Source organism: Neopelma chrysocephalum, unplaced genomic scaffold, assembly GCF_003984885.1.
Source record: "Neopelma chrysocephalum unplaced genomic scaffold, ASM398488v2 Primary Assembly neopelma1_89, whole genome shotgun sequence".
Classification (NCBI taxonomy): Eukaryota; Metazoa; Chordata; class Aves; order Passeriformes; family Pipridae; genus Neopelma; species Neopelma chrysocephalum.
Window position 1 is genome coordinate 3,965,859 of NW_020897751.1, and position 18,663 is coordinate 3,984,521.

Sequence of the window (18,663 nt, forward strand, 5' to 3'; positions counted from 1 at the left end):
CCCGGAGTCCTTCCCCGGTACCTTGTGCCGCCGGCGGCCGCTCTCCAGGGCCGCCTCCGTGTCCATGGGGCAATCGGAGCCCGACTCGGCCCCGCTGCCGCTGCCGCACCGCGTGGCCTCGGGCATCGCCGCCGCTCCGCCACGCCGCGCTCCGCACCCGCCGCGCGCCAGCCGCGCCTCACGCTCCGAGCGGCCGCCGCACCCACAGCCAATCGCCGGCCGATCCGGCGGCGCGGGGACGGAGCCTCTTCGCCGGACAGCCAATCACCCGCGGCTCCCGAGGCGGGACTACAACTCCCGGCGTGCCCCGGGGGACAACGGGCGGACTCCAAGCCCCGGCGGCCCCCGCGCGCCCTGAGGGCGCGGCCGCCATGACGGGCCGCCATGAGGACTCGGCCTGGTCCTGCGGTCCTCCCAGCGCTGCCTCACAGACCCCGCCCGCAACCACAGCTCCACCAGCTTTACAACCCCGTGACTTTTAGTCTCCGTAACTACCGCAGACATGTGTTCGGTAGCGAAGAGCCTAACGTAGGGAACGGCAGAATGACCAAATGCCTCTAAGACTTAAAAGGACCACGCGCCTGTGGTGATCAGCAGCATGAGCCCAGCACAGTCTCGTCGTACCTACAGGGAAAAATCGGGTTTAAGAAGTCAAAATGAGTCTTACGAGCTGTGGAGGGATCCTGCCGGCCGCCAGGGTGTCGATTTCTCAAGGAAAGAGGTGTTCGGGAGCAGAGCGGGGCTTCTCCCAAAGCAATGCCACTGACCTGCCCTGTTGTCTCCCGCACCAGCACGTTTTCATTTGCTGACCAAATCCTGCTTGCCAGATACAAACACACCAAGTAGATCGAGGAGCACAGCTGAAAGCTCTGCAGGCTGCAGTGAGAGAACCTTGGGATTGCAGGAATTTTTGTAGTAACCAGGTGCGTGTCTAGTTCGTTTGCTTTGCTTCCCGGCAGGGAAGATGAAGTGTGCTCTCATTCCTGTGCCACAAGTAGGAAACCCATTCCAGAATTGTAGTGTAAAACAGCCCTGTCCAAGTGCAGTTCCTACTAGAGCAACACAAACCCTTTCCAGGTCAGTGGTGTGGTCTGAATGAAGGATGCCAGTTCTCGTTTTTATTATCACAGGGACACAAAGAATAATTAAAGGCGAGTGCAAATGAAATACACACAAGTTCTCCAAATACTACAGTCAGAAGCCTGAACTAACAGCTTTGATTTAGAGACTGATGTGACTGACTGCATTTACAGGATGGTTACCTTGTTACAAAGGGAAACTTTACAAAGCTCATTAAAAAAGAATCAGGTATTCATGACCAGGGTTAGATGTAGTGGGGTATTTTGTTGCAATTGTCCTTCCGCTTGTCCTCCTCTTCACGTTATTATTTATGCTTTTAGAATTCTGCAGGAAGCTTCATCTTCTTTTCAGTCCATCTAAAATAATAGAATTATTAGAGGTCAGACCACATTCCAGGAACTGAGTTGGCCTAGCTTCTGGTGCCACAGGTGGCATCAGTACAGACAGTCAAAATGACTCTCTGAAATATATTTTCCTAAAGATTTCAAGTTTTACTCATGTATTACTCATGTCCAAGTAATATACAGGGAGTGTGGTTGAAAGAGTGCACAGCCAAAAGCTGCTTAAGGGAAAATTTAAAAATCAGGAGAATTTCCTTAGAAACTGTAGTATGTGATTTGTTTCTTCGAATACTGGCTTTTTAAGGTGACAGTACACATCTAATGAAGACTCAAATGGCTTAAATAAATACCAGTCATTAAAGATATTAATATGTGTTGCTATTAAAAAAATTGATGTGATTTTTGCCCTCAGCAGTTTTTAACATATGTTCTAGCCAACTTAGTTAACAGTTTTGTTAACTTCTCCACATACAACTCTATAAAAATTGTTTCATACCAACTTGCTTTCCATTAAGGGATTTTTCAAGCACAGTTATAGGCAAAATGTACACTGTGAAAGGAAGCAGAAGCTTGTAGCTCAGGCAGTGTACACATTCTTATGTCAATTGTGAGCAAGTCAAATGGTGTTTTCTACTTTAAATTTGGATCAGACACCTCTATACAGCACCTTTTATTCTTTATCTGCAGCTGCAGAAACTGTAACAGTATCTGTAATGTAATATGGCAACATCTATGTGAGCTGAACCTGCCTTCTAGCAGGAGTTTATCAAACACTGTGTTTCTTAAGGTCTCTGCCCTTGGCCATCTCCACCTGCAAGGCAGAGCTCATACTGTTTTCTTGTCTTGTGCAAAGTATAAACAGCAGCATTTGTCTAACTGATTTAGGGAGAATGTTCATGTAAAAAACTGTACAGTTTGAGTATTTCTGGGTCATAACACTGAAGTTTTCAAAGATAATAAGAATTTTGTTGTTGGGGAAGGGGGGGTTATGATTTACAGCAATATTTCTACTAAATCTGATGGTCAATTTGAAGATAAACCAAACTTAGTTACATGTGTTTTCTTACCTTGGGGAGTCAATTCCACTGTCTCCTGTAATGCTGGGGCTTTCTGTCCCTTCTGAGTCTTTCTGTCCTGAGATCACAGAACATGTGTCCTTAAAAACCAGCTCTTTTTTTCCCGGAGGGTTTCCCGTTTCTTTGCTCTGGGAGCCCAAAGCACAGCGTACCACTCCTCCTCCTCCTCCCACCTCAGGGGGGAAGTTGTGCCCGGTGTCAGCATCTGAGTGAGTCTCGGCAGCGAGGCAGGAACCTGCCACAGCTGGGGCCTTTCGACCCTCATGGAGGCCTGTTCCTTCAGCCTTTCTGTGACCTCTTGGAAGAACCTGACTGCACAACCAGCTTTCTTCCGTGAAGTCTGGTTTGGGGTGCTCTTTGAAGCCATCTGTTGACTCTGCAAAGCTACCACTTCCCTTACATCCATGCTCTCCAGAGTCACACTTATTAACAGTTGTGTTGTACTGGGCGGGACAGTTACTAACCTTCCAGGATTTTAGGGACACAGCTGCACTCCAGTCTCTTGTGTCTGGAAAGGCATGGCCAGGAGGCAGGGGATGACATGGCTCACGGCCCTCAGAACTGTCATCCAGACATAACAGGTTACAGGTGTCCCCATCGTGTCCTTTTTGGTTCTGAAGGAGGCAGTTGTCAGTAAATCCCTCACTTTCCAGATTCATTGCCCCACGATGGCTGGCACAGTCATAGTTAAATATAAACTCACTCTTTTTACCAGTCTTTTTTCTGTATTTCACACCATTTTTTTTGACCAGGTTAACATTGGCTGTATAATTTGAAAGATGGACATTTTGAAATTCGTTTGCTGTTTGATCTAATAACTCACCTACAGCGTCAGCTTTGCCTCTGCAATGCTCATCTTTCAGACAGAATGAAAGCTTTGTGACTTCTTTGCACACACCACTGTGTTCAGTGTAGAAGCAAGGGGACTTTTTAATATCCCCAGGACTTTTTTTTAACGTTCTTCCATAGGTGTTTTCTTCAGAACTGTTACTCTCCAGAAAGTGTTTGCTTTTATTGTCTATTTGCAGATTACTGCCTTGCCAACAGCTACAGTTTTCACTTAAACTGTCTTTCTGGAGTTGGAGGCAGGACCTGTGAGCCTGGGGTGGGTGGTTTTGCTTAGCTGTATCAGCCAGCTGCTCAGTTTTGTAGCCAGGGGGTTTCCAGGAGGCTGAGGGCTGTGGCCTGTGTGAAGCCCTTCCTTGCCCCCTTGCCCGGCTCTTCAGGTGACTGTTGATGACACCTCGGTGCCCCCGCGCGTAGAAGCTGCGTCTCCACGGCAGAGCCGGGAAAGGATTCGTAATCTGCTTTTTATAGAACACAGGGGACTGCACTGCTACAGCAGGGGGCTCTTGGTTTCTGACAGATGGTGAAAGGCTCTCTTCCACTTCCACATTTTGGGATGTCAGCTCCTGTATGGGGGATTTCCTGCTGCTTCTGCTGATCTGCTTCTCTTTCTTTGATTTGGTTTTCCTGGTGCGTTTTGCTGTTTTACTCTGTGCCTTTTGAATACAATCCTTTGAAAGATGGTTTTGCCTGACTGCTGACACTTCAGCTGAGGTACCATTACTGGTGTATTTTTTCTCTTTCCTGATGTATTTTTTCTGCTCCTCGAGCTTCTGCATTAATATTGTGTGTTTAATCAAATTATCAACGGTAAGAGTAGGGTTAATACGCTTGATGATTTCATGTTCTATATCACGTGGAATATTGTCCAAGTCATCTTCATCCCTGACTGGCCACTCCCTGGGAGGAAACTGGGCTGAAAAAGTGGAGTACTCCTTCTTGTGTTTTTCTTTTTTAGAAAAACTTCTCCAGAAAAGACCAAGGCCAAACCTTTTGCTTTTCAGTTTTGCTTTCACAGATGTCAGGGATTTGATGGTGTCCCAGGAATGATTTTCAGCAGATGTGCAGATCTCTTGAGTTTCAGTTGAAGGCTTCAATTCACTGCAGTCTTTCTTTCCCTCTCCCTTAGGTTCATGGTTCACTAGCTGCCAATGTCTTTGTTCACAGAGCATATTTTGGACAGGGAAACAATGGCAGGATCTGTAACAGGATGCTGTAGGAATGTTTTCTTTCACTAGGTTTGCTGTTTACCAGGTAAGTGATGGAAGGTGATGAACAGCAACAACTGTCCTCCAACAGGACCCTTCTGTTGTCTTCTGTGGTCTTATTTGTGATAAAGTATGTGTTGGGAGGCACAATGAAGTATCCTTCTCCCGTATGATAGATCTTCCTTTCCTTAATTAGAGTGCTGAGGATATTATATAAGATACTGTGGGAGGGAACTGCAATGCCTACAATGAAGAGACAGATATTTCAAAGCAGAAATAAGCTTTCAAATAAAACGGGTGCTGGCCAAAAAATAACTTACATATGACAGACCTGGAAAGAACTGAACATGAAATACCCAAAACCTTTAGGGAAAGGTCAGCTGTGTTTCTGGCTGTCACTGCAGCACTGCTGGGAGAGAGGTCAATATGTTCTCAAATAAGCAAGGGTGTTCTCTCTTTGTGTCTGTCAGGGTATGATATTTATGAGACCTTCTGCCAGGTACAGAGCAAACAATGTCTTGTTCAAAGCATTTCCCTCCTGGCATGTTGTTTAACAATTACCCCTCTTTCTGAAGCTTCTGGTATAATTTGGTCAGATGACAATTTATTACCTCACTGAGACTGGTCTCAGCTACTGGTTTTCCATCAGGTGTCACAGTCTCAGAGTCCTTAGTCTAGTCACAGCTGATCTCCTGCCACAGGAATAAAAACTTCCAGCAAGGTGAAAATATAGCAAGAAATACGTTCAGTCCCTACAAACTTTGAGAGTGCTACTGCTGGGTGACCTAAAAATGCTGCCTTGTGCTTGTCTCAGTGCACATGTGGACTACATCATGTTCCTGGCAGGGGTCTGGGCCAATTTGTGAGGTTGCACTGACATGTTTCCCACTGGTGAAAATACCTAGCAGATCAGCCTGTAACATTTACAGAGTTGTAAGGTTAAGAGGACTCAAAAGAAGCAGCTCAATATCTAACAAAGCAGCCTCCTGAGAGGATCCTTTAGAAAATCTCACATGCAATCACACTTCAGTATTGCAGACCTAAGGGAAATTGGACATTTTCCAGATGTGAAGAAAATGCAGCATTTAAGGGAAGTGGCGGCTACCCCATCAGAAGAAAGGGACTAAAGCTCACTTATTGGAAGTAATTTGTTTTCAGGAAGAAAGGGGCTGGAATTTGACCAACAAACCCAAATTTGAGGCTGATTATATTTTTTGGTGGCAAACACCTACCCAGTCCCTTTGCAGTCAAAATCAGCTGTGTTCCTGTCTCCCAAAGGAGGACTTGGAATCTCTGGGATCTGACACACAGTCTAAATACCACTGCTATGCTTTCCCACCCTCCAGAAAGGGCATACTCTCAACATGCTACTGCATTCAATTCCCTCTTATTCTCAGAGAAGTTTTACTAAAAAAAGGGGAAAGGATTACATTCAAGACAGCGACACTCACAGATAGAGGAGTTTCCACATTCCTATATTCTCTCAGTTGCCTGTTCATTTATATTCCTTCCTCTTGCCAGCTTTGCTTGTAAACATTCAATGATCCCTTGTCCAATATCAGAAACTCAAGCTTGATGATATAGCCATTTTTAAAAGGAGGGAGAAATGAACATGTTACCTGGATAATTTTTCACTAATTGCTCCGCTAAAGTTTCCTGTGTCACCATCACATGATCTGCATTCATGTCTGATATGGTACAGCATATTCCTTCTGCCAGAGAAATGGAGCATGACTGCAAGAGAGGATTCATGAGGCAGGGGTCACATCACCTGAAAGAGAAGAAAACTGTTTGAATGGAACAGTGTTCCATTTTTTCTATTAGCTGTGACAGATTTTCACTGGAAATTTTTTGTGTTGTCTCAGAACACCTTATCCTCAGCTGATTTTCTTCAGCAAGCTACTTGGTAATAATTCTCACAGAAGGGAAGTGGTGGTAGCACCTCTCAAGAGCCTTTGTAATGAAAAAAACAGAAGGTTGCCTCAAGCACATTGGTTTGTTTGGTATTAAATTCCAGCCAAAGCCATAATTTACATTAACGAACAGGGAGCTGAGAGAGAATTATTTCTGATGACTGCTGACTTTTTAGATGACTGCTTACATGTTAAACCATGCAGAACCTATATTTCTCGAAGTAGCTAATGAAAAAAGGTCAACATTCAGTACTTTAAATAAAAAATCTTTTCACCAACTCAGAACACAACAAAAAAAATTGCCAGAAACAGGCTTTGTCTCCTACCTAGCACGTGAAATTGAATAGAAATGGTAAAATTCCACTTTTAGACTGGATTCTAGAACTAGAGATTACCTAGGAGACTGGGCAGAGAGCAAAAACTTATTACAACTGCTTGCACTTTTTAGGCTACATCACCATCTCTCCTGTAAGAGACAGAAACATTGTCCCTGTTATGCATGATGAAAGCAGGAGCTTGGAGGGGCTGAGAGCTGGCTCAGTTTCCCCAGGAATTCTGCAACCCCTGCCCAGAGGGCCAGAGAGGGTCCTAATCCTGCACCCCAGCACGGGTAAACCCTGCCCTCTCCCCTTCACAAGACAGAAGGACAAGCCCAGCAAGAGCTTCTCACACAGCACCAGGCAATGATGGAGCTGAAATAAGTATTGTCCCGGAAAGTTGTTGATGGCAAAGCATGGACTCACCTGAGGTCTGTGCACACAGCGAGACAGTGACTGCAGGCACCTTCCCGGACAAAACCCCAAACTTTTCTTTATTTTAGTGAGAGCAACGGTGTGTTCCCATGCCAGGTGCTGCACAGAGAGCCTCTGGGTGTGCTGGAGCAGGCACAGGGCAGCAGGGACTCCTGCTCAGGAGGCAAACCCCAGCTTTAAACGCTGACAGGAATCTTGCCGCCAGAAAGAAGTAACATTTTAGATTAAGTCACGTTCCTGTTTAACCAAACCCCGGTTGTCTATTGATGGCATCGTAATCCGATATTTATCCTTCAGACAGAAAACTACAACACAAACATGAATAAATGAAAACACGACAGCGCTTTGAAGAGCTCAAACTGCTCTTGACCTTTGTTTTACAGCTGCTGCTATATTCAACAAAAAGCACTCAGAACAAAAATCCTGGCATACAGTTTTCTCAGTGATGTTGCTAGGAAACTCCTTGAAGGTGCAGAAACCATTGCAAGCTCTCTCTTTGTATGGGAAAGGCCATCAGCATTCAGGAATGATTCCTGTGAATGGTTTGCTGTCTGAAGTCTCTGCTGTAGGCACACCCTGCTGCCCGTTTGTTCCTGCAGAGCACCAGACTGCTGAGGAGTAAATGCGAAGTGTAATCAAAATATATTCATTATCTTTATTATTATCTTGCTGCCATTGTCTATATCTGTCTTGCAACCTCAAATCCAATGTCTCCATTCAGGGAAGGCCGTTTCAGAATAATATTTAAAACAAAGCATTAAGCAAAAGCCAGCTTGATAACTGAAGGCAGAAAAAAAATCTGAAAATCACACAAGTCTAAAATGATTGTTGCAGCTCAATAGTGCACACGTGCTAACAACATGAATATTAGATATCACTCCCTCCTGACTTTGAAATCAAATCCAAAACAGTGAAAGCAAGAATTAGATCACTGGCAACATTGATAAGCAGTGTGGGAAAAGGCCCAGCAGCACCCTACAAGTGTCTATCAAGTTCTGATTAAAAACTGGTGTTTAGTGTCCATAGCTAAATAACTGTTGTTGCACCTCAAATGTTCTCCCAGGTTTGTTGGAAATACATAAAAGGTGCATCCCTTAGATTTGCCCACGGAGCAGTCTAAAGGATTTCTGTAAGCTGTGTCTCATAGGCCTGATGGACCAGAATTCCAGGCTCATTGAAGCTCCTTCAGATCTGTCCTTTTCCAGCTCAAAAAGCCCCTGCAGAATCCCCTGCCCCCTTCCCTACACAAATCACCTGATGACAACCATCTTCCTGCTTTCCCCATAGCCTTAGGAAGGCCTTGCTTACACGTATGTGAGACGTACCTGTCAGCAGTCCAGGAACTGGTTTAAACCTGTTTAAAACTGACATGGTTTAAATCCACCACCGTTCCTTTTCAGCTCCCAGCTCCTGCAGAATCCATTAACCAAGGGCAATCCAGGCAGCTCACAGCATTCAGGTGTTGTTATCCTTCAGCTTGCTCTGCCTGTCTATTCAAACTCTGCTCATTACCCAGACACCTAAAACCCAACAATGCCCTTTTGGAGCACTTATCAGTCACAGTCATCTGTAATATGAGCATTGGGTAACAAAGCTCAGGCACAGAAAAGCCTCTGGGTATTCTTGATGAGCACAAAGTGATTTTTTGTTCCATCTCTGTAATGTGAGCGTTACCATTTTTCACTGAGTTGTTTAACAGTTGCAGAATTTTTGCATCTTCTGTCTCTTAAAAAAATTACATACAAGACAGGTTTTATCTGGGTAAAAACCAGGCTAGAACTGGGGAAATGAACAGAGAGGCATTTATTACAACAGCACTCAATTTACTTCTTAAAAGTTCAGGTAAACTATTTACAGAAAAATAAAGGCCTAAGAGAAAATCCATTCCTGGAAAAAAACCCAAATGCAAATCAAGGAAAAAAAAAGGTCTGTTGAGGCAGAGAAGACACAGCATGTGGAAATAGAGGATTGTGTTTTCTGTACTGTAGCTGGACAAATCTATCTTGGAATTGATTGTACAGAAGATGCCACAGATCCTGTGCCTCTATGAGAGCCCTGGCATGTTTGATGTACTTCGCTTTTTGTAGAATTGCACCAGGAAAACCATAAGCAAGCCCAGTTCTGCTACAACTGCAAGGCTTCTGCTTTTCTAAAGAATAGGGCATGTCATAGTCACATTTTATAGCAAAAATTACATGTTAAGAGTTAAACAGTTTTAAGGAATAAAAGGTTAATAAGAACATCGTAGAAAGTTGGGAACTGTAGCAAAGCCCTTTTCAAACTTTAATGAAGATTTTACAAGATGTGTCCTTATTAAAGAATAAAATTTCTATGTAAATTATAAAGACAGTTAAGATTAAAACATTTTTAATTGTATATATATAACAGAGAAGCTATTTTGGCATGAATGCTGTGTACTAGATCCTGTTTTTCAGAAACATCCTTTTACTGAAGCAAAGAGTAAATAGTTCAATTGCATCGGAATTGTCAAATCTTGCACCAGGTGTGATCTGTTACTGAAACCAACACAAGCTCTCAGGAACAGGCAAACAATATCTGTTGTTCGGTTATTTTGTACAACTCTCAAAGAGAGAAACAAAACAATTCAGTGTCAGTTTGGATCACCAACACTTCTTCAGTTGACATCAAAGGAGAAGCTACAAACACATCAAAATGTCAGATTTCTGTCCCTACTGAACAAACACTCCTAAATCAGCACAGTTAGGCAAACAATGCCCTCCATTTGGTCTTGTTTCCTGGTTCTTACAGTTCCCAACTTTCTGTGATGTCCTTATTAACTTTCTATTCCTTAAAACTCAGAGGATGATGCCAGGCAACCCGATAAAAAACAACCCAAACAAACAAAAAACAATCACTTTTTCTGCCTTCCCAACAACACCCAAAGGTTTAGTCCCAACTGCAAATGTCAGGAACTTTTGAAGATACGACCTATAAGTGCTTTCTGAGATTCCTAGCCAAGAGCCATTGAATCCTTACTCTAATCTTAGGGCTGATGGCCCCCTCAGCCATAACTCCTTTCACCAGTGACTATAAACCCCACAAGCAGGTATGGTGAAAACAGAGCAAGATTCAGGGAGAAAGGCAAGAGCTCTCTCCTGCCACCTCTGTTCAGGTCCCGACAGGAACAAGTTACACAGCAGACACCAGCATGTTCGGGGTGGTGCCGTTTTCCTTAAACCCAGCACAGTGGGAAACAAGCCAAACCCTACGGCCAAGTCTGCCTTTGGGGCACCAACTGCACACGTGGCAGGGAAATTCAGCTGTGAGCAACAGCCTGATAATTATTTCTGATGTACTTCGGCATGCTGAGAGCTTCTAGTTCAATTCACAGATGGCATTGAACAGAAGCAGCACAGCTGATGGCAGGGAAGGTCATCTTTAACCATTTCAGCCTTCAGTGTCAGGCTTGATCATAAAAGACAGATGGATTCAAAAGCTTCATTGCAAGGAGATACAAATAACCCAGAATTAAACAGTCCCAAGCAAGTTGCAAAATCGTGAATGACCACCATGGAGCCAAACAACAGAACAGGAATAAAGAAGTCACTGGCAATGTCTCTGGCTCCTTTAACTGTCCTTAGTTGCTGCCGTGCAGTCCTACAGGAATTTGACATCTTTTCCACTTGGCCTGGTCCAAAAAAATCCCCTTCACAACCCTGGCATCGCTCCACTAACACAGCTCTGCCTTTTCCTTGCTCCCAGCTGTGTGTTCTCTTCTGCAATAAATCTCAGACATCCCAATAGCTCTTTAATGTCCCACCCTCCGTTCCAAGCAGTGAGCAGTACTGGGGGTTGGTTGGGTACTTACCTGTACAGTGAGGGACTCACTACAAAAACATCAGGACTAAGCTGTGCATTCCTGTGCCTGTACAGCTAAAGGTCAGCTCCAACTGCTCAGTATTCCCAGGGCTTCCTCCTTTGCCTGGAAATGTGCTGTCACATAAGAGGCAGCCATGAAAAGTATACAATATCAAGCTACAGTCTTAGCAGTAAGATACACCTATGGCCATGTTCCCCCTCCCCAGAATGGACCAAAATTCACTTCGCACACTCCCTGTCTTCAGCTCACATCTACCCCAGCCAAGGGAAGTCACACACTAGTCTTTCAGAGGAACAGCACCCACAGAGCTGCTCAAAAGAGGACAGGACTCCCTGCAGAGGGTTTCCAGCAAATCGTGAGAGCTCTTGTGTGCAACTCACTCCCAGGCAATGCCAGCCCAAACCTCACCCTCTGCAGAAGCACCTGCCAGAGAACTTGCACAGTTGTAGCTTCCCTTGGACCCAGCCCCTGGCCTGGAGTGAGGGCAGGAGCTCTGATCTTGTTACAAGACAAATCCCACTGCAGGGAGGGTTTTCATTCAGCTGAGAACAAAACTTTATTGGTATATGGGCAACTTCACACCTGCCTGGGAACTCAGGATGTTGATGGATGTGCACGGCCACTTTTCCTTCCACTCTTTTTAAGTGGATATCCAGCTTTAAAGTTGTTCCCTATGCTAGAAAATAAGTTTCTGTACCCTTTAATTAGGCTGGAATTTACAGTCCAGAGGGAAAAAAACAAACCAAAATGAAGAACCAGTTTAGAAATGAAAAATGGCATCTTTACCACCATAAGAGATCTCAGAGGAGTTGTTTGGACATTGCAGATTAAACAGCCCTAGTCTGGACTTCAGGACTTAAGTCCACAGTTCCCAAACCTTTTTCCATGAAAGCCAACAGGAATCCCTTCGAACAGGAGAGGTTCAGGCTGGCATAAGGAAATCCTTTGCACCTTTAAGGGCAGCACACCTGTGCAGCAAGTTTTCCAAGCTGTGAGGGAACAAAGCCCAGAGCAACCTACCCTAACCCCAAAGCTGACCCTGCTTTGAGCAGGAGGTGGGATAGGCTCCCAGGAATGCAGGAGTGCTGCAGTCATCTGGTTTGGTTGGACACGGGTACCTGTACCTCTCACAGCCCCTCTCCCCTCCCACCTCGGCCACTCTGCTTTTGGTAACCCAAAGCAAGGGCACTTTTGATGTGCTGAGATGTTCCCTGGGGTTAATCCAAGTTAAAGTAAAGGTGGAACTTACCTCATGCCATGCAAAACAGCATCCATATGGGAAAACTATTGGGTTTTCTTCAACTCTTAAATAAATAGCTACTGTATTCATAATTTTTTTCCCATGACTGAACTCCACATGCATGGGCTCATTGTCAAAGCTGGTGCTCTCCACAGTGGTGGACTACAGAAAAAGCTAAAACTAGCCTTGAAATGAAGTCTCTGATTCTGAGGCCACAGCAAAAGCACCACTAATTAATCCAATTTATTTCATTAACTACATAATATTAACGCAAACTGTTGTCTTTTCTAACTTAGACAGAGAAAAAATTAGCCCTGTTTAAATTACCCTCACCCTAAATGAGCATTAAGGCAGTTAAGATCTGCCTTTCAGGATTCAAGGTGCAAGGATTCAAAAGACTGAGGATATAGCACAGCTCAGCCTATTTTCTTGAATTTTTTCTCACTTGAAAGAAAATAGCAAAATCTTTTACTGCTGAAAATCTTCAGCACCGAGAAATACACAGTACATATCAGGTTTTTCACAACTAATCTGGTTAGAGATTATTTTTAGAAAAAAATCATAGTAAATTGAACTGAATGGAGCTTATTACAAAAAAAATTATACACTTTTGTTCAGTGGTACTTGTAAACAGACTACTTGCTGGAGTATGAAAAAAACCTGCATGCACAAATGCTTTTAGAGATGACACTTTTCAGGGAATTCAGTCTGAGCAGATCTGTTAAACACACCAGGATTTTGTAGAATGTCACAGCCCCTTGTACCTTGCTGCTGTGAGTTCAATCAGCAGTTTGAATAGAACATTTAGGGCAAGTGCAACAATTATTCTACTAAGAAAGGGCTTTTATAATACAGGATCAATAACATAGTAAGAATTTTATATGGAAATGCATTAAATATGCAGGGGTATCATCACACCTGAAGTAACTGGTAAGGGCTGAATGCCAGCTAAAATTAGGCACTAAACATTACGAAATAATGTAAGTTTTACACAGTCATTACACAGATAGAATTAAATAACTAAGCAAATAATAAATAGATAAAAAGGTCTTTCAAAGCGCACAAGTGTTTTCTTCCTTTTTTCCTCCTGTAAATACATCAACAGAGTTGCCACTGGAACTGTGATAACCAGGAAAACCCAATCACAACAGAAAATGCAACTTAGCAAGTTCTGAATCAGGTACCTTACGGAAAATGAAGAGTAATGTTTGACGATAAAACAATTAAAAACTCAAACTGTTCTTTGTGTTTGGCAGCCTACACACAGCAGTGTAAAACAAAGCACCGTTTTAGGTCATCCACTCTTTTCAGGTCTGATAAAAATAAAAAGACACAGAATTCTAAATAATCCCAAACAGTCCAGTGTGAAGCATGACCACATGCTGTGAGTTACACTTCACAGAAGCCAGAACCATTGAAGTACAAAATTATTCTCCTTTGACTTGCAAGCCTACATCCCTGTTTGTGGGACAGGATGAAAGACTCTGGAAGAAAGGGACTCCAAAAGAAAGGAATCCCATGAGGCACATCCCCAGCCTCATTAAGGTTGTGTGTTCCTACTGTAATCACAGTGCCTGACAAACAACATCCACTCCAGAGTCCTGACCTTTTGTAGGCCCAACAGAAACCAGCTACTCACAAGGCCATCACTTCCTCTGTAGCTTCATTGGCCATGCAGCAGAACCAGGCTGATCCCGACATTAACTGCTGTGAACAAATTTAAACTACCGAAGTGAAAACAAATCTGTCCTGAAAGCTTGTCAGGTCCCCTTCGTGAAGGAATTTGTCTCTCATTTTAAGCAGCGTTGAGAATTGCCAAGAAGCAGGAAATGCTCAAGTACTCGGTTGCAGGTGAACTCCAGGTGTACCAGGCACAGGTGGCCCTTCAGAACTGTTGCTGGAAGGTGGCACAAACGTGCAGAGCAGCTCAGCATGAGGGACCTCCCCAGCCGTGCCTGCAGAGCTCACACTGTAATTACACCTGGAGTCATCACGCAGGAACAAAGAGAATTGCCCAAAACTGCCCCTCCCGCCCATAAATGCAATGGCAGTTTTGCTCCTTGCTCCTCAAGCTGAACTTTCTCAGGAGATTCAATGCCACCCCTCTCCTAACAGGGGGATTCTGTCTGAATATCAAATCAACAGTAAACCCCCCCAAAATCAAGGCGCTTCAGGGACTCTCTCTGCCCATTTTTTAGCTGCTTCTCTGAGCATTTCTCTTAAATTCTGTGGGATACTCACACAAAGAAAAGAGAAGTGAGGAGCCAGGCCTGTCAGATCACTCTCCCAAATGCACAAAACAATTCCTTGTCTGATCTCATTCCAGTTCGGTCCATACCTCTAGCAAAAACAGATAAAACTTGGCACTTCACAGGAAACTACTGTCCTTTCATTGTCACTCTTCAATAGGATATTTTCCAAGTGGATAAATTTCCAACCTGTGGCCTCGGCCTAAGTGGAAAGGGCAGAGCTTTCTCTGCTTTCCTTGTGAATAATTTGTAGCCCTGCAACTGAGATGTTGAATCGTTAGCAAATTCAGCCCCTAAAGGCTAAGAAAAATGTTTCATTTCGATATTTTCTCTTCTACTCGATAGGAACCACAAAAAGGGAGTCGGGCCGTTCAGGCACATGGAAAATGCTGTTGTCAGGAAAGAGGGCAGGCTGGGGTCACATCACCATCGCGAGCTGGTGATGACTAAGGACAACAAGCAAGCAGCTACTGAGATGCATTCCCCTGGACTACCATCCAGTTTCTCTCGACAAAGGCTCTGGAGGTCAGTGCCCTCAAATCGAGTATTTGCAATTGTACCTAATCTCAACTGAGAGTCTCTCGCTCCCCTCCCAGCACCTGCCCTGCATGGATCCCCCCAGGCTGGGCAGGAAAGGTGGGAGGGAGCAGTTTGCCCCTCGTTTGGTGAACAATTGACTGAACAACTCAGCTAAGCACAGGAGATGGTCCCACAGAGAGATATTAGCATTCTATCTGCTCAGTCACCTGATCAAGAGGAAAGGTGTTTTAAATGAGCCCCTGCTTCACCCTCTGAGGGGGATCTTAATTGCTGTGATTTTCTCTTCCCCCCATCTCCCAAGGAGAGCATAAAAGCTCCTACCTAGTCCTGGGTGTACCGGGTGTACCGCGACCTCCATGAGATTACCATCAGAAGAGAAGAGAGAGACATTTTGGATTTTATCTGGGAATAAATACAGCAGGGCAGTTTGTGTTATTTATAAGCTTGTGGGACTGAATTTTCCCTTTATTTGATTGAAGTTCTGGTGCCCAAAATCAGTGACGGTGTAGTCTATTCTATAAAGTCAGGGTGTCCCATGTCCCAGTGTGTTTCTCTAGAAAAACCTCCTTTGAACTGCTGGGATAAAAAGTAACACAACGATCTGTGGGACCGCGGTGTCTTCTGATGAGGAGCCATAGCCAGGAAAGCTCTTTGAGATACAGCGGTGAGGAGTTCTCATTATTGCAAACAGTAGCATGAGAGCAGGTAGATTAAAAATACAGTCACATCTCTCTCTGTGTAAGCTAAAAACAGCAAATGTAATACCACTGACTTAATTTTTAAATATTGTCAATTACTTTAAAAAAAACAAAACCCAAGAAAACATTGTCCCTTACATTTTAGTTGTTTAGTTGTATTTTCTAGAGCAAAATACATATAAGAAATGGGAGAAAAGTCATCCAGAGAAGAAATCGGCCATTACGGTAACTTTTGGAAGAGAATGCACAGAGTACATCCATTTTAATCAGAAAATTACCTAAATAAAGACATGGAAATTGAAAATTCGTTTCAGTTAGGCTTCCAGAAATGGAAGTAAACTCATGAAAACATGGCTTCAACATCGATTGTCTGAAAAAGTGAAATTCCCAGAGAGAAGCGAGAGAACTCGAACTCTGGGTGTAACTGCAGCTAGAGGCAGGATGATAGGGGAAATAACCTAATTAATCTCCCAAAGTAATTTACATTTGTATTCAACCAGCCATGCTATGCAGCAGAAAAAAGGTTACTAGGAAGCAAGGAGGTAAAACCCAAAGGAATTAAGCTCTCTAAATCATCCCCAGAGAACCAGCAATAACGTATCACTTTTCATCAGTGATACAAAAGTTAACTAGAGCAAGAGAGAATCATTCCCAATGTACCTACAGATGTTGCTGCTTTTTAGATGAGACCAGTAAGTAAAACACTGTTCTTCCTTAAAATACCTCTTTTGGAATGAGTTAAGAGGTCAGCAGGCTCCTTTGTGATCAGGGAAGATGAGCTCCAGCTGGAGCAGATGTTACCAGTTTGGTGAAGTTATCAGAGTGCCCAAGAAATGAGACTGAATGAAGAGATCAATTTTCTAGTCAAAAGACGGGGCTGCAACAGGGAGTGGCCATTCTATACAAATTATTGGAAAAGAAGGGTAAATAACAGAAAGAGGAAAAAAAAAAACTTATGTGATTTAAGCTTAACCAGGTAAGAGAAACATAAAGAGGCTGAGCTGGCCAAGGACAACACAGGCTAGACATCAGAAATTTTCCTGTGAAAATTTTTGAAACAGATCATTGCTCAAGTTTTCAAAAAATTGATCGGTTTTTTTTGCTTTGAGAAAGAATTCAAAACTGCTAAAGCTCGGTCAGATAGGAGCAACCTCCCGGGATGCTCCGCAGGACCAAGGGTAAAATTCAAGGTTAATGACCGCAACATACCGAAGTCTGCCCCTCTGACCGCAGCTGCAAACAGCAAAGGGATTTACTGACCAAAACCAGTGCCCTGGGGGACAACTGGAGAGTTGTGAGGCAGCAGTCAATACCAGGAGCAGAAATTTCATCTGCTCTGCTTCTGACCCACCGTTATTTTCATGCTGGTGGGTGTGTTCTGCAGCCACATTTCAGAGGACTTTCGTGGCAAATTTGCATTAAGAGCACCCGATAATCCCGTTGTACTTTACCTGTAGACCAAGCCCTTCATTGCAGGCCCTATTAAGCTGCAGAGGTCAGTAGAACAATTAGTCGAAGTAAGTGAACTAACTGCAGGTAGCAAATTAAAATGATGCCTAAATATTCACCAGTGTGAACTAGTTAAAATTACCAAAAAAACTTCTCTCGGTTGTTTGTCGTTGTTATAGACCTGTAACAGACCTGGCAGATCTGAGTTCTCTCTGTATCCCATGGACGTTAATAAATTCAAATTAAGTGCTGCGGGAAACAAGTCAGTGCTACATGTCATCTGGAAAATTCTCATCCTCTAAATTTCTGATGTGAATAGCTACATGTTTAAGGTAGCAACTAGAATGCGTCTGAGCTTAATTTCTTCTTTTCCACATGATCTTCCATCCTTTTAACTTCTATAAATTTTTAGAAAAGATTTAACAGAGCACTTGATAGGGCTGGGTTTTGTTTTTCGGGGGGAATATTTCCAGAGGAATTAGGACGCGAAGCAGGTGCTGACTGCAGACGACCCCATCCGCATTAGGGGATCAGTGCCTTCCCTCCCGACACCGTCACCCACCCGCGGGGCTCGGGCCCTCCGCCTTTACCTTCTCCGGGAGCAGCAGCTCTGTGGCTCTTCCTCACATGAATCTTTGTGCTGACACCATCCAGAACATCCAGCCCCAGAGTTTTTTCCTTTCATCTTTGCTTTAAAAACATCCACGAAGAATTAAAGTAATTTAGTCTTCCCCTGGTTAGGAACTCACCTCCGCGTTCATTGCAGTGCCAGTCTCGGACGCGTCATATGCAGCCCCTTCCTCCAGGGAACACGACCCGCGGCCAAACACCGAAACCACGCAGCACACCTGCTTCTGCCACGCCTTCCCTAAATCCCGAGTGCCCCTTCTCGGGATGCAGTGCCTCACCGGGCACCACTGGCTCCACTTCAGACCCGGCCTGCCCCAGTGTCCGAGGCTGCGCCTCCGGACAAAGCTGTGCTGGCGATGCCCTGCTTGCTCCCGCTTTTCCGGCAGCCCGGCTGCAGGAGTTGCGCCTGCCGGGATTTACACTGCTGGTCACCAAATGCCACAGGCAGGAGCTCCCTGCCCTGAGAGGGGGGGTTGGTACTTCAGCTGCTGCGACAGCCACTCAAGCCAGCTCTGCGAGCACCGAGGGGCTCCCGTCGGGACGAGAACAGAGTCCCGGTGAAAGCAAGTAACTCCGGGGCACTGGAGGGCTCCAGCTAAGACTTCCCCGAGACAAAAGCCTCCCTCCCCTCTCGCCCAGAACCAGCGCTCTTGCCCTGTCTCAGATTACACTTGCACGAAGCGCTGCGGAGCGGGCACAGGGGCACCGGTGCAGAGGCCCCGGCCCTGCTTTAGCCCTGCCCTTTACGTTTTCCACAGCACTTGCAAAACTCGTTCTGTGCTGCGGAGCATCCCCTCATT

General features: G+C 44.6%; 2 protein-coding genes across 3 annotated transcripts in view; both read right to left on the bottom strand.

Moving 5' to 3' along the window:
- Positions 1-145, bottom strand: part of LOC113972201 (nucleolar RNA helicase 2-like) — a 16,388-nt gene extending 16,243 nt beyond the window's left edge. For both annotated transcript variants that reach the window (XM_027693029.1, XM_027693028.1), the window contains exon 1: positions 22-145. In XM_027693029.1, coding sequence (XP_027548830.1) covers positions 22-126 — 105 coding nt within the window. In that variant the 5' untranslated portion in view covers positions 127-145. The remainder of the gene's footprint in view (positions 1-21) is intronic.
- A 988-nt stretch (positions 146-1,133) lies between these two features.
- On the bottom strand, positions 1,134-18,271 carry STOX1 (storkhead box 1). The gene is given in 5 exon segments (XM_027693091.1): positions 1,134-1,436; positions 2,489-4,588; positions 4,590-4,794; positions 6,171-6,322; positions 17,983-18,271. Coding segments are annotated over 4 exon segments (2,478 nt in total). The 5' UTR covers positions 6,304-6,322; positions 17,983-18,271; the 3' UTR covers positions 1,134-1,396.
- Between the last annotated feature and the right edge of the window lie 392 nt (positions 18,272-18,663).